Here is a 15,998-nt window from a genome sequence, read left to right on the forward strand (position 1 = left end):
TAAATTCTTGTAATTTCAACCATTTGATTATTGTAAAAAATTAAATTACCGCGTATATCATTTAATTGTCCAACAATTGCATTAAAAACTCTACAAAAATAGAGTCATCATCATATTATATAATTATAATAATAATATTATATGTGGGGTCAGTCCAACCTCGTCCTACTATTTCTCCCTCCCTTTTATAACAGAAAACAACCTCCTCCTTTTTTCTCTCTCCTAACTTAACAAACTTTTTCATCATCCCTTACTCTTTCACTCACTCTTTCATCTCATTTCTCTTCATTCTTTTACCTTTGCCATGATACATTCCAATGCCTAAGTCTAAGCCTTCCAATTGGTTTAACCGAATCTTCCGCCGTCGTCGTAAAACCCTCTCCCCTCCTCCACCTTCCACCACCACCACCACCACCGTTTCCGAATCTAACTTTTACGGGAGTGTGGAGAATGACTCTATTGATGCTAATAAGCATGCAATAGCCGTGGCGGCCGCTACGGCAGCCGTTGCCGAGGCTGCTTTAGCCGCGGCCAAAGCGGCTGCCGAAGTCGTCCGCCTTACTTCCAATGGCCCTTCCTCTTCTCCCCTGCCGGGACAGGTCAGCAGTAGGAGGTGGTCGTTAGAGCATTTCGCTGCTGTTAAGATTCAGTCCGCTTTTCGAGGCTACCTGGTTAGTTATTCTTGCTTTTTAACAGTCTCAATTAATTTTTAATATACTCTATTAATCCATAAACATATTGATATCATTCTTCTGGGGAAATAAACATTTTATCGACACTCGTATCTATAGGTAAACACGCTGATTAACGCGTGATTTTGTCATATAAAATCCCCGAGTACAGGATTATACCCTGTAATTAACAGTTAGGCATAATTCTTGGTATGGTACCTTTTTTGGGGCATGGGGTAGTTAGTTTGACTTTGATTTAGTCGGTGAAATTTTGTCATTTTTGAGTAAATATTTTCGAATGGGGTTTCTGAAAGTTTGCTCCTAGTAGTGACGATTTGCTCATTTGCATGTTTTTGAGCACTTACTCAACTTAGCTGTTTGACAACTTCTCTATTCATGAGTTCCAAGAATAAGCTCATTAAATGATATTCTTTCCTTGTTTTTCTTCTTCACTTACCTTCCTTTTTTTAATCTCTTAATTTATTTTTATTTTATTTTTTCTTAGTGACAAATGTTCAATACAAGTATGTGTACAGTACAGTACAGTATAATTCTGAAATTTTATTTATAAAATACAGAGTATACAAAGTTTTTATATGATCAGCAATTTAGATTTTTTTTCGTGTCAATTGTAAAACGTTTATTGCAAAATGTGGGACAGAGGATTTTGTTTCGATAATGTATGGTTTCATGGCCGTGTTCACGTTTCTATTTTATCTCTTCTCTTGTAATTAAATCTTTTTCAAGAAATAGAATTTGCTGATCAATGACAAATGTTTATAACAAGTTCATTGTGAAACACGACTATATAAATTTCATTCATAATAACACATATATAACTGCAAATACATAACAAGTACTGGTAAAAGTTTTATACACCAACAAAATAGTACCTAAAAGTTTTTTCTGATACAAATTGATGAAGGTGGCTTCTTTCTATTTATGTATGCCAACAAAAAATAAATGATTACTCTTAGCTTGAGTTACCACTCCATATAAATCTGTTTATATTAATATATGTGTGTGATATTCTTAATTAGAAAATATGTAAAATTGGTCCATGTCCACAAATAAAACAAGGGGAAATATTTTGGCCCGTTAGTATAATAAAATCCATATATTTAGCAATTAATATTTCCATCCAAATAGAAAAGTAATTGGTCCCTTAGTATAAAATCCAATAGTTTTGTTTTTTTATGTGTCTCTTTTGGAGGAAAATAGTGGGAATCAAAGTGTTTAGTAAGATCAAGTTATTAGTGGGCCTCATATTTACTTTTGCTTTCAGAAAGAATTAGTTCCCTACGACTCACGGCAAGACTCGGACTATATTAGTATTTTAATTGTCTTGTAACTCTTGTTCAACATACGTACTCCGTCCATCTCAAAATAACCTTTTACGTTATTCTCTTTTAATACTAGTATTTGGGGAAAAATCCTTCCTTTTCATTTTATAGTTGTGTGAAGTTTGAAGTACTTTGTTTAAAATTTCATAAAAGATGATTGAGTGTTGTGTTACATTCATATCTGATTATCTGAAGTAGTTGATCACCTATTGGTCTTAAATGTGGATAATTGAATGTATCTATATGTTAGTAATTGCGAGTTTTGTACCAGAATTCTCACTAAGCTCCATCAAGTGGCATGTTTTAGACTAGTTAAGCCACACAAATTCAATGTCTTAAAGTACATAAAGTAATCTTGTTGTCACTAAAACTTTGCTTCATTGAGATGGGTACTTTTCTTTCTTTACACACTTTCCTTTAAGCTTTTGATCTGCCTTCCTTTCTTTATTAATTATTGATCAGCCTTCGTGTTATAAAAGTACTCGTAATAAACAAAATAGTTGTCATTTGACTCAAAGAGTACTACTAATAAACAACTAAACAAGTTGTATTTACTTACATTCCTACTTAAAGAGTTAAAAGTACTTGGAAGTGTATGAACTCTCCTACTTGGTCAAGATGACTTTGACCTTGGTTTTTTTTACCCTTTTTTAATTTTTTTGTGGTTTTGATTGGTGTAACACGTGATAATGTTTTGGAAAAGGAAAGTCATAATACTTTTTGTCTAACCCAAGGGTAAAATGGTAATTTTAACTAAGATGATAGGGCATTTTCACTGAAACTTCCATACCACCTACCTACTCTTTGTTAGGATAATTACAAGAGCTTAAGTTTGAGTAAAATGGGACCGATCTGAGTTTCTGTGGCTGATATAGTCAGTTCACTAGTATTGGTAATGTATTGAGTACTAAGTTTTACTATTCTTAGACTTCTACTAGGGCCTCATTTATTTTGTTAGCTTCTACTACAGGCTTTTAATGTACTATAGTTTACATTCTTAATGGAGAATATATGCGTTTAGGTAACAAATTAGTTGTGCTTAATTATAACATCCCGAGCCATCCATTAGCATCGAATGAGAAACATTCGAAGTTTTAATATTCTATGCTATCTTGCTTGCTCAATTGATATTTTGCTTGAATTGGAACTTAGTGCACAAGGGTTCTTGTGGTTTAAGTTCTTTATCACTAGCAAACATCAGTTTGTCTGTATCTTGAGTGTGTTTTGTGCGTAATATCTTAAATTTTTTGATAAGAACTTGATTATACATTTCTGTCTTGGTGTAGAAAACCGATCAACTTAATAATATGGACCAGCTTGTGCACGAGTTATACTTTATTAAGGCCATTATCGAATTGTAAATCGACATTTGTCATTTGGTTTTCCGGGGTGATTTCCCGTTTTTTTGACTTGTATATGATATGCATCCTTTCACTATAATGAAGCCTTTGGAAGAGTTTCAATCACATAAAAAAGCCCCATACCAATTCATGAATGTTAATATATGTGGTCCTTTAGAGTGCCTAAGCTCCTTCTAACTACCCTAGTTCAACTTGTATCTTTCAGTCTCTTTCACTTTTATAATTCTATTCAATTGTTAGTGCAAATGCATCACCCACTTGGGACCTTTAGCATACATCATGAACTCATAAATGGTTTGAAAAATAATTGATTTTAGAAATTACCTTTTTTTGTCTTACTTGAGGGTTGCATTTGATCCCCACTAATTCTAATTTACCTGTGATGTAAAAAAAGCTCCTTAAAAAAGCATCTGTAACTGTAACTTACAGCTAATTCCCCTGTTTCCTTTATCTTTGATATAATTACCCTTTATATTATGCTTAAAGTAGAAAATGCCATTTTTAGTGTTGTAACAAACAAGGTTATCTTTTTTTTTTTTTTAAACTTAAAAACAATGCTTTTACTGCTTTTATTCTCCTTTTGGGATTGCCTCTTTTTCTCTTAGCATCAAATGAGTTGTAAATTGAATATTTGCTCCTGTAGAAATCTTTTTGGAATGTGTAAGGCAATGATTTTAGCCACCTTTACTCCAGTTTCGTTATTAATTATGGACCTGTCAAATCTGACCCGACCTGGCGACCTAGTCCGTAGTAGTCTGATCTGGAGTTCTGGACTTAAAATTGTACCTGAGATTAGATAACCTGGATCAGAATTGACTGTAGAGTCGACACGATCTTATAGTTAAGTGGTACCTGGTACTAATCTGTATCTGCATTTTTTTTCAAATTCCTTAGTATTTTGTGTCAAATCTGGAACCTTTATAGATTTCAGGAGAACTTTATTGGATTCAGAGCTGATTTGCTGATATTAACTTCTGATGATGCTTCAGTCTTCTGCAGTACTTTTGTTATGTTGTTTGGTTGATTATTTTACTTAACTGCATGCTGATATATTCTTTTAATTACTTTTGGGGCATGCTCTAAAGGCAAGGAGGGCTCTGAAGGCACTTAAGGGACTGGTTAAACTTCAAGCGCTTGTGAGAGGCCACTTTGTCAGGAAACAAAGCACGGACATGCTTCGACGCTTGCAAGCTTTGGTTCGAGTCCAGGATCGAGCTCGAGTTCACCGTGTACTAAACTCAGATTCACCAAATCATGTAAGGCTTATTCCAAAATCTTCTTCTCCACATTGCAACTCTAAGCTGCAACCCTACAGTCCTGTCCTGTTATGCACAAAAGATAAAGAGTTGATTTTGATAATTATTTTTTTGTCCTTTTGGGATGCAGCGCTTATTCAGTTATATGAACACACAGAGAGACACGCCGCCACACCAAAACAAAGGAATTAAAAACAAAATGAAAGAAAACAATAAGAAAAAAGGATGTATATTTTGGAAAATGATGGAACCTAAAGGACATGAACAAAATGTGTATTGCATTCTTTGGCTTGTTCTTAAGACCATATGTGATTACGGATGTCATCTATTCATGATATTTGGTACTTGTTTAGTGTTGGATGACAATGCTGTTCCTTGAATTGGTTGAACATATTTTATGATTGAAATTCCTCTAATTTGAATCACCGTCTTAACATAGATAAGTATATATGCAGTATTTCATAATATCTAGGATTTACCCATCTACGAGTATTTTTGTTTTATTTATTTATGTATCTAGGATTGCATTAAACATAGTTTGTGACTTCTGCAGGACCAGGAGAACTCCAGAAGTTATGAAATCTGTGACACTAGTGAAAAGCTTGAGGATTCTCCTATCATCAAGGTATTGATTGTTTATATGCTTTTTACAAACACCCTTAGTTTTTGCAAATTAATAGACTAAGTTAATGATCACAAATCAATGGTTGGTGTTCATAAATTAGAATGCTTTCTCAAAAAGAAAACCATTAAAGACTCGTCTTTATTTATATGTTAATTTCCAAGCTTTTAAATAACCAATTGACATTGTCATGTATATATTCTGTTATGCAGAGATGTGGAACAATATCAAGCTACAGAGAGGCAAAGAGCAATGAGAGTAAACTTTCAGCTACAAATTGGGTAGATAATTGGGTGGAAGCTGGATCTTCGGTGAACAGCCCAAGCTCGATCAAGATTCCTCGTGCTGATGATGAAAAGAGCGACAAAATCCTTGAAGTTGACAGTTGGAAGCCTCACTCAAGACCCAAAAAAACAAGAAACTTGTCATTGCAGCAGCCAATGATGCAACACATTTCAGTGCAAGACTACCACAATCGCAGTTTTGCAGCATCTGATCACCTGGCAAGGTATTGCCTGAATGATCTTTACAAACCCAATTCAAGTCCATGTGCTGAGGATGTTGCTTCAATGAAATCCCTACAATTTCCCCTCGAACCCTGCACTGCTGAGAGCAGTCCACCAGATCAAGCTTTATCATCAGCTCCTCGAGGGTTTGGTAGCTCTAGAAGAAGTCCCAAGACCCCTTTGAGGCATGAATTTTCTAGTAAAAGAAGCCTATGGAATGGATATGCAAGTTTTGCAAGTCCTAGCTATATGGCTAACACGGAATCATCTCGAGCCAAGAGTAGATCCCATAGCGTGCCTAGACAAAGAGGTGATATTGATTTTGAGAAGCGTAGGTCTATCAAACGGTCCCTTCACGCATTTTGGCAGTCTACTACTTCATCCAAAAAGAACTCAGACCCTTTTGCTAACTTGTGAAAATATTGAAAAGCCTAATAAAAGCTAAACTGGTTAATTCTCTGAGTTTAGGAATGTAACTATTGCAATGCTTTAAGAATTCCACTTACTTTGGGATAGTGTAGTTATAAACTTTTAATTATGGAGGTGTTCAAACATGATTATGTGGGTGTTTTGTTTTATTAATGTTTTATAATTAGGTTTAAGGTTGTAAGATTGTTCATAAATCATGTTTGGACATTTTGATAATAGTAATATGCTCCGTAATTTTCAATGAATGAAGACTGAAGTTTTATCTATTTCTACAAATAGGAGAAAAAAGTCTGTTATTGGAGTTGCCCAAAGGCTTGTTTTGATCTATTTTTGCATAGATTGGACCATTGAATACACAAAATTTTGGATGGATTCCTTCATTAAAAAGACAAAAGGAGATGACATTTTTTGGCAATTTCTTTCATCCATTCACACATGTAGAATGGATACAAGACTTTGGTTTAACCTTCTCTTTTGCCACGAATTTTCCTTTTCATCTTACGATGACCTAAATGTTTTCCCATCAATGCACCTTGTCACATTATGTCGCGGTGGTATGTTAACAAGTGTACGTTGTACTCCTACAATGGTAATTAGGATAAAATTTGTTGCCTGTAAAGGGGATTCCTTTACCTCCCCCTCTATTCTCAAGCGTTGACCTGTATTTAATCGCTAGTTTTCCAACTATTGTCCATTTGTCTGATAGTACCGGCCTTCTCCTATAAAATGAAAAAATTATTGCATCCTTATTTAATTTTTTTTTTATGCACTTCATCTGTACTCGAGGTTGGCAGGCTGCTTTTTTATGGCAAAATCTTGCACTATTCATTAATTTCCCCATTAATCAAGCCGCTTGCTATTAGAGGCAAGACTAGAGTTCTCTTTTTGGATGGCTCACACCTTCATATTTAGGCGCACACATTTAGTCAAAATACTTATGGAATCCTAGAATATTACCCTAAGTTTCTACAAATATGAAAAGCTATAGTATATGTTGCCAATTTTATTCGAATAGCTCTCCCATCATTGCAATGCAATTAATATGATACACTACCCCATTCTTAATCTTTTTTTACCCCAACTTGCTTATTTAGTTATTTTATATTTTGAATTTTATCTTAATGTACCATTATCGCATCCAATACAAGTTAATTGACACGACATTACAACAACACATTGTAAATCAATCTAACATGATTACGTGACTATATAATTAACATTCACTTTAATCAAATCACCGATTATGAGACCATAAGCTAGTACTAAGTAAGCTAGTACTAAGTGCTAGATTAGTAGCCTACGTTATTTCATCACGTCAAATCCCAACTTTTCAACAAGACAAACATTCTCAATGTAGACTGAATCTATCACTGCAAAATCACGGACTACCTGAAAAATCTTCATTTTTTAATTTATATTATTTAAGTAATTCTATATAATATTTCTTGGCATTATATTTGGAGGGCAAAATTTGTCCTACAAATAAACGTCTCCACAATTTGTCCTAATTTGGGCATGTATACCACACATGAGAAAGATTTGCACCGTCTTTAATGGAAAAAAAAACGCAGCAAATAAACAAAAAATCTAGACGTTGGATACCCACAAAAATCCATTTTATTATTTTGGTTCCCTTAGAAAATTAAATGACTAGCTTCTAAAATATGGTACAAAAAGGAATTTCACTAATTTACATTTGGACTAATATTATTTTGTCACGGATATATGAAATTATGAATATTAAGGATTTTTCTTTACTCTTTTGTGCGTGTCCACCCCTTTTTTTTGTCTATATCAAAGTTTATGTACTAGAGTTTCATTTAGCTAGGGAAGCTATTAATGCATAGTTTTAGCATGTGAATTCTCTCAACGTGTATGTATTAATAGTTTTAGATGCCATGTAGGGGGTGATGATAGAGACTAGGGTACGAGACGCGAGCGAGTGGGGTGTAATGGCACTTTCATCGTCGAGGAATGTTTGGCAAATTCCGGGACCGGGAGGTGCAAAAAAATCCAAGTACCAAATCTTCGACGAAAAAGGTGTATATGTTGCTATGTCGGTACTCTATTTGATTATGTAACATATATTGTTTATGGTGGTATTTTGGATTATTCTTGACTTGTCATGTCGTAAGGTTATTCAGCTCATCATATATCACACCAAATAATCAAGAATATTAACATAAATGTCTGATTAACTTATTTTCAAAAAAAGAAAAAAGGTCCAATTAACTAATAATGCTATGGACATACTCTTTGAGTAAAGTTACAAAAATACAAAAACCGTCAAAACATTATCAAAGGATCAACTACGTACAAAGTTTATTGATAGTTCTAATATAAAATAATTATTATAGTCTACGATATTATCACGTACCAGAAAATCAATCACAACAATTTATAAACGAAGAGAGTAATGTTAACCTTGGCGCTTGTCTTATACTTAATTTAATCGAATCTCCTAAATTAATAAACTAGACTATACGATTACGAGTACAAGTATAGTATAATAGTGTTAAATTGTGATTTAAGGGAAAACGTAGTAGAGTATAAAGATGTGAGGTACATCGCAAAGAAACAAAAGATGTCGTTGGTTGGTAATCCACTAATACCCGTACAAATCGGTGGTACAAATAAAAGAGTCACACGGCTACAACACAACTCGAAACCTGAACCCAATTATGCCCCTCACACTCAATCAGCCCACCACTTGAAATATACCTTGCAGCTTTTTCGATTTTGGGCCCACTTTTTTTTACTTTCTCTCCAACCCAACAATTACACATCTTTTACTCTTTAAATGGTAAAAAAAAAATAAAAAATAAAAAATAAAAAAAAGTTTTTACAATTACACATGTTTTTTACTCCATATTGTGGACTATGAACTATGGAGTAATTGTAACATATTTTGAATGAGGAATTGAGGAGATATTATTGTGACCATCTAAAATTAACTTATTAGTAGTTGTGTTACGGGTATAGATGTCATCTCTTCATATATTTTATGCAGAGATTGTTTGTTGTTTGTCTGTTATTGTTTATTTGAAATATATATGTGTAAAATTCTTCTATTGTAAGCAAAAAAATAATAACAAAGATAAGTTTATATGTGGATTCATCTAATTCCGTTGTTCGTATGCACATACTCTTTAAAACTAACTTTATTTTCAAATATCAAGGAAATACTATCTTGAATAATGAGATGAAGATTGTACATGTGAGTAGTAACTAGTAAGCCTTATAAAGCTCTTTATTTGGTACCAAGGCTACAATGCTACATCCAATTCTTCACATCTTGAGTCACAGTATGCTGCATAGCATGGAAATAGCAGTCTTTAGATGCATACTAACACATGCGTTATAATTCATGTATAAACATTTCAAGTAGTACTAATGTGCTTAAAAAAAATATATATATCATGTTGCATAATTACCAATAAAATATAATTATAACTTACATTTGTTCCATTTCAAAGTGTGAGGCATTTTTCAAAAAATTCAATCAAGATTCAGTCAAACCAAGAGATCAGACTAGACCAGTGACTTTTAAGGCTTAAAAAAAGAAACAACTACTGTATAATTTAAAAGTTTATTTGAACAAAACTTTAGTTGTTTCAAATTATATAAAAACATAAGGGTGACTTTTATATGATTTAAGTAGCATTTTATTTCAATGTATATAACCGTGATTAACCTTGTTGTATGCGAGAGCTAGTGAGCTACTATTTAAGAATCTAAGCTTTTATATGAATAGTTAGTTTATTAATTATTACATTACGTTTGACAGAGAGAGTGATGGATAGCTCAAGTGGTTAGAGCTTCCCTCCCGATTCCTAGAGATCTTGGGATCGATTCTCACCCCCACCCTTGTGGCTCTCTAAACACCAAAAAAAAACATTACGTTTGACAGATGGAGAGAGAGAACATACCTAGTACAATCAATGGTGGGCTCAATGACAAAGCCCAAAGAAACTCCACAAAAGCCCGGCAAAGTAGCAATGGAAGTAGCGTCTGGACTATAAGCTGCAATTAGGCCCATCATACACTTGCATAAGGACCTCCTGTTTTCAGGTGTGTCACCCAAATTACTCAGGCCCACAACCGCATCACAACACGACGACCCGGGAAGTGGGTCCGGCGACCCGTAGCTAATGAATACCGAACACGTGTTCAAGAGCTGAGTCACCGTTGTACAGTCGACATCGGCCCCCACCTTATGCCACATGGCATTTGATACTAATATTACTAACCATAATCCAAATATGGTTGTTAACCTTAAGCTTGGATAATCCACCATTTCTTTTGTAATGAATATTGAGCAAGAGTTATTTTAATGGTGGAATATTTGTGTTTACTTCTAAAATAGTTGATAAACTAGCTTGGTTAACTTTTTGTAGGGTTTTTAAGTTTGGTGAACAATGAAAATAATGTGTTATTTCATGAAAGTTGAGTGATTAGCGTTTATTTGAATAAACTTATATTGTGATCGGCTTGTGATAGATAAAAATTTTAAATCATCATTAATAGTTCATTCTAAAGTACTATTTCAACATGGATTTATCATTTATGTTGAATAGTTTGAAAAACTTGGGTTATCCGTGATACATCCGAATCGGTATATTCATTGGGCGGGTCTAACCCATCCACAAGTCAAAATATCCCATGCCAACTCATGATCAACCTAATCCAACCTGCGACCTAGCCTGGCTTATGTCACCTAACCCAACCTAATATCTAGGCCAGCCCAGATTCAGTTTGGACCGGCCCAATGGACATCACTGCACATAGGCCCAACATAAAGCATCAAATTCCAAACAAAATATGCAAAATGAAATTGAGACAAAGTATGCAAGCTTCTCATAGCTTACAAACCGGTAATAATCTTACAAATCACAAATAGATTAATAAAAACATTTCAACATAGTATGTAATTAAATTAACAACGTCTAACACATAAATACATGTTAAGCATTTCCCTTGGTGAAAGATGCCAACATCAACACCACCATAAAGTAGCGCCTTAGTTATGGAATAGCATTACCAACCCAATTATGTACCTATAAATCAAAATTAGCCGTAATTAGTACCATATTAAAGAGTTAAATTGTTGTAAAGATAGAAAATAAAGAAGTGTTTGATCATGCATGCTTACCCTATGACGAGCAAAACAAGAGACGTGATCCCTAACACGTACTGGTAGGGCTTAAACTTAGTCTTGGAACCAAGATCAGAAGGAAATCGCCTAGTGAACCACCCAATATGAGGGCGAGGCAGCAACATAAAGCCAAGAAGGATCCCTACCGCGAACCCACCAAGAGGACCACCGTTATGTGGATGAGGAACTACCGTTAGTAGTAAGTTGATCACAAACATCAACGATATAGTACACACTGCCATACCCTAGTATAACATGCATAACAAGAATAACACAAGGTCACAAAAATAAACTATAAATTGCAAAATTAGATGAAAAATTACTATAATTAGTATATACAATATACTTTACCTTATTGGTGTAAAGGGTCCAATTTGTAATAAGTTCAGAATACATAGCTCCAATAAGCCCAAGTAAAGCACTAGTTGGACCAACAGAAATGTAACTTGGGTAAAATAGACATGAAGTTATGTTTCCTCCAATTCCTGCTACTAGGTAGATAATCCCAATCCTTACTGTAAAAATTCACAAATTCAAATTCAACCAACACATAGATAAATTTAAGATCTATAATGATTATTTAAAAACCGAGGGAATAATATTATGAAACGAGTACTTACAGAATCCAAATTGTTGTTCAAGGCGAATGCCAATAAAAAGGAGGGTTAACATGTTAAAAAGAATGTGAATAAGGCCGCTATGTAGCCATATAGACGTAATGAGCCTCCATCGTTGATGATGCTCAACAATCACTGACCAATTTATAGCTCCCATTTTCATTAATCTTCATGCATACAAAAAAATAAATATCAATAAAATTTATGTAACCACCAAAAATAAAATCATACAATAACAACCACCTTACAACATACCAACACATTAAATGACAAAATCGCGACAAATATATGTACACTAACCAAAATTAGCAAGAAATTAATGAAAAAAATAGTTGATTAAATAAGTTACGTACGCATGAGGGCCAGGACCAAGGAGAGGGTTGTAATGAAGTGGTTCAAATGAAAATCTTCCAAGGAAACTCGCTACGCAACCACGGCTGCCACCATGAGAAGGACAGTTGTTAATGAACAAAGTAACAAGGAAAATGATGACATTAATCCCTACAAAAATAGGGATTAACCAAGTTTTCCATTCAACATCAGAATCATCCCACATATGAGATATCTTTACTATCCTATTTTCCATTGCTCCTCTTTTCTCAACATCCTCTTCACTTTCCATATCTTTTTCTCTTCTCTAAAATTAGGAAACTGTAAGTTTGATTGTAAGTTTGGTTTTTTTTGTGTATGTGATGAAGTGGGAGGAAGTTTAAAAGGGATTAGTCGGTTTTATTAACTGCTTGATTATTAGTTGGGTCACTAATAAACGTGTTTTAGTGCAACTTTATTTTTACAATAGATAACTGCTTGATTTCTGTGGATTTATGGCCCATTTATAGGCCCTTTTCTTTCATTCTTTCTTACAAGATTTGTGAATGTACATATAGGACATTTGATTAGACCCAATTTTTGACGATCCAATATAATAAGGTTTTAAGGATGGAATTATGGAAAGGAAGCTCTGACCATTTGATCTAATTTACACTCTCTCATTTTATTTATTTTTGCATTTGGATAAGATTACACGAGGGAATCAAGCTAATTATTTCCTTTGACTATAATATGTATGACAATATACTAGGGAACTATAGTCTATAATTTAGGAAGATAATAATCTCTTTTGACCATACAACAAATATTTACTATATTTAACTCTTAAATTTGAGGATGATGCTCCTCTCTTTTGCCGGCCTGGACCGACTTGGTCTCCCTAGACAAAATGCTTTGATCAACAATAATAAGGTGGTATAAATTGTATTTAAGGTGATTTGAAATCGGGTCAGGAACAATTTGGGTTGAATATAAGGCGGGTCAATAACAAGTCGTGTTAATTTCAAGTCGGGTTAGCAACAGATCGGGTTGAATTTTTGGGTCTAGTAAGTAATAGGTCTAGAAAAATTCAGGTCGGGTCAATAACAAGTCGGATTGAATTTGGGTCAGGTCAATAATAAGTCGGGTTGATTTCGGGTTGGGTTTGTAACAGGTTGGGTTAAATTTGGGTCGAGCTGAATTCAGGTCATGTTAGTAACAATTCGGGTTAAATTCGGATTTTGACGGGATAAAACGGGGGAGGGTCAATTTCGGTTCAAGTCGGGTTCGATGCAATTTAATTAAATTGGCCGTTGTAAACCGGTAAATCGGTGCAAGTTGTAAACCGGTAAATTGGCCGTTTAACGACGAATTGGATGGTTCCACACACTCGATTGGACTCCCGAAGGGTATTAAGGACCATGGTAAACATTTTGACATTTTTTATTTCCGAGCAAAAAAAAGTCAAAAAAATCCAAAATTGAAGGCTAATATCCACGCTTTTTGAGAAATTCTGGAGGTTTCGGGGCCCGGTGTCGAAAAGCCTTGAGATTTTAGGTAATACATCTCGAGGTCATATAATGTAACACCCCAATAATTCTCTCTTTGAACTTGTGAGGACCCTGAACAACATTCAAGAGAATTACTGGCGTGCTACCGCCACGTGTTCAAACGTTAAGGCTTTATCAGAAAATAGCAGCGGAAAAACTAAATCAGTTATAAATAAGTTTCAAAACCAACGAATGAAACCAAATTAAGTCATACAACTTGGAACCATTAAGGCCCTTATTCAAAACCCAATAAAAGTAGTAAGTGATTAATTCCAGTGTTCGAATAAATTCAAACCCAAAAGAATTAGTGTCAAATAAAATCGAATTAAAATAAATTCAAACTTGCAAAAGAAATAAAATGCAAACAATCAACTCTCTACTCAAGATTCCACAACCCTGATGAATGCTGCATGTGTAAGAACCTGTGGTAATTCTGCTCCCCAATATTACAAGTGTAAAAATTGGATCGTCACAGGGTCATTGAAAGGCGAAGGCCATGACCAAAGAAAGACACACAAAGCACGCAATCAGCAAAGCTGAGTACATACAAGCTGCAAAATAAATTAAGAAATCCATAACATGCTACTAATAATCAATCATCATGCATCATTAAATCATAGACTCAACACACGACTCAACTATTTATATTATCAAGACTCCATTAATTAATAATAGGTAAATCATTATTTTTATTCATTGGATTACGCAATAGACAAGGTTGTCCAACCCATGCTCCATTTGGAACATCAATAAAAGAAAAACCCCATGCCTCCTTTCGGAAACATCAATAAACATCCAACGACCACGGGCGCGACTCCGTGACCGTAGTTAGTATGAGATCTCACCTAACTCCTAGTTTTGAAAAATATTTGAAATAAGAGACTCGTAGATCAGACGGCCTCGAGAAAAGTACATGGCTAATACCCCATGTACCCCAACCCCTGATTGTCATTACTCTAGAAGTGCACCAATCCAGAGTTTTATTGCTCATCCATCTTGCACTTTACGTGATTTACAGGTTTAGACTTGGTGATGACTCATATGCATAACAATACAATCAATCCAATATCAATTCAATCAAGTAAAACAACTTATCAATTTCAATTCTTGATTTATTAGTGGCAAGCAACATTTATTATTTATTCCTTTACTACCTCGGTGTATAAACACCTTGAGTGCATAAGGCACCCCAAAACCTTAACCTCGTCTTAGAAGACTTAAATTCTTCCTTTACTCATCCTGCTTGCATAATCATGAATGAGTAATAAATTAATCATTACACCAATAATATACCTTTGCCTCTAAGCGCACCTTGCATAATTAGAGCACAAATAATACTTGCAATATAAAATAGTGCACGTTATACGAAATTCACAATGTATAACCAAACAATTTAACTCAGTCATCCCTATACATGATACTAAGTTCTCGATCCGTCGTCCTTAAACATGCACCTAAAAGAAAGGTTTCGTAACTTGTACGTACCTTGAGCAAAAGAATTGGTATGCCACTTTACTAACTAGAAATCACCTTCAATAAACTCCTCTCCTAAGCCAAATAATAACATCTCAATCAATACCCAATCAATCAAATTTACAGCAATACTAACTTACTTTAAAACCTTCAAAATCCAAATCAAACAACACTTTAAAACCTTCCCTTTAGTTAAAATTAAAGGCTTATATATAGTTCTTTAAATTTTCTTCATAAAAACCTTAAAATACACTCTTATACATGAAATTACAGCAAGTTCAAAGTCTAATAAAAATCTGAAAATTATATAAAAACCCCTAAAAATCTCCCTTTTTAATGGGTGATTAAACCCTCTTTATAAAACATTAAAAGTAGTACTTAGAAACTATTTCCAACACTTAAAACTTCAATAAAAACATATATTTATGTTTAATTAACTTTAAACATAATTAATTTTATTAATCAAACTCAAGGATAATATTTTAAGTAAAAAAAAACTTCGTTAAAATCAAAAACTTCCCGAAAATCATATTTAGAGGCTGAATTTGGCCACGAGAGGGTGGTGCTCACTACCAAAGGTAGTGAGTCTTTCTTAAAACGTTGTTTCCACATGGAAAACACTATTTTTTCATCAAAATCGAATGAGTTCAGAATCTGATCGGGATTAAAACGGGATTAATATTAACGAACGAAAATCTAAAAACTA

At 34.1% G+C, this 15,998-nt stretch overlaps 1 protein-coding gene and 1 pseudogene across 1 annotated transcript; one reads left to right on the plus strand and one right to left on the minus strand.

The window, feature by feature from the left end:
• Positions 1 to 200: 200 nt before the first annotated feature.
• LOC145631491 (protein IQ-DOMAIN 24-like) lies at positions 201 to 6,429 on the plus strand. Its single transcript, XM_081683583.1, has 4 exons — positions 201 to 671; positions 4,461 to 4,631; positions 5,185 to 5,256; positions 5,466 to 6,429. Exons 1-4 carry the CDS (start codon positions 318 to 320, stop codon positions 6,174 to 6,176), a joined length of 1,308 nt encoding a protein of 435 aa, XP_081539709.1. The 5' UTR covers positions 201 to 317; the 3' UTR covers positions 6,177 to 6,429.
• Positions 6,430 to 11,594: 5,165 nt separating this feature from the next.
• LOC145631302 (RHOMBOID-like protein 2 pseudogene) lies at positions 11,595 to 12,582 on the minus strand (annotated as a pseudogene).
• Positions 12,583 to 15,998: the final 3,416 nt, after the last annotated feature.

This window comes from Chenopodium album, chromosome 5 (assembly GCF_948465745.1).
Source record: "Chenopodium album chromosome 5, dcCheAlbu1.1, whole genome shotgun sequence".
In the NCBI taxonomy this organism is placed as follows: domain Eukaryota; kingdom Viridiplantae; phylum Streptophyta; class Magnoliopsida; order Caryophyllales; family Amaranthaceae; genus Chenopodium; species Chenopodium album.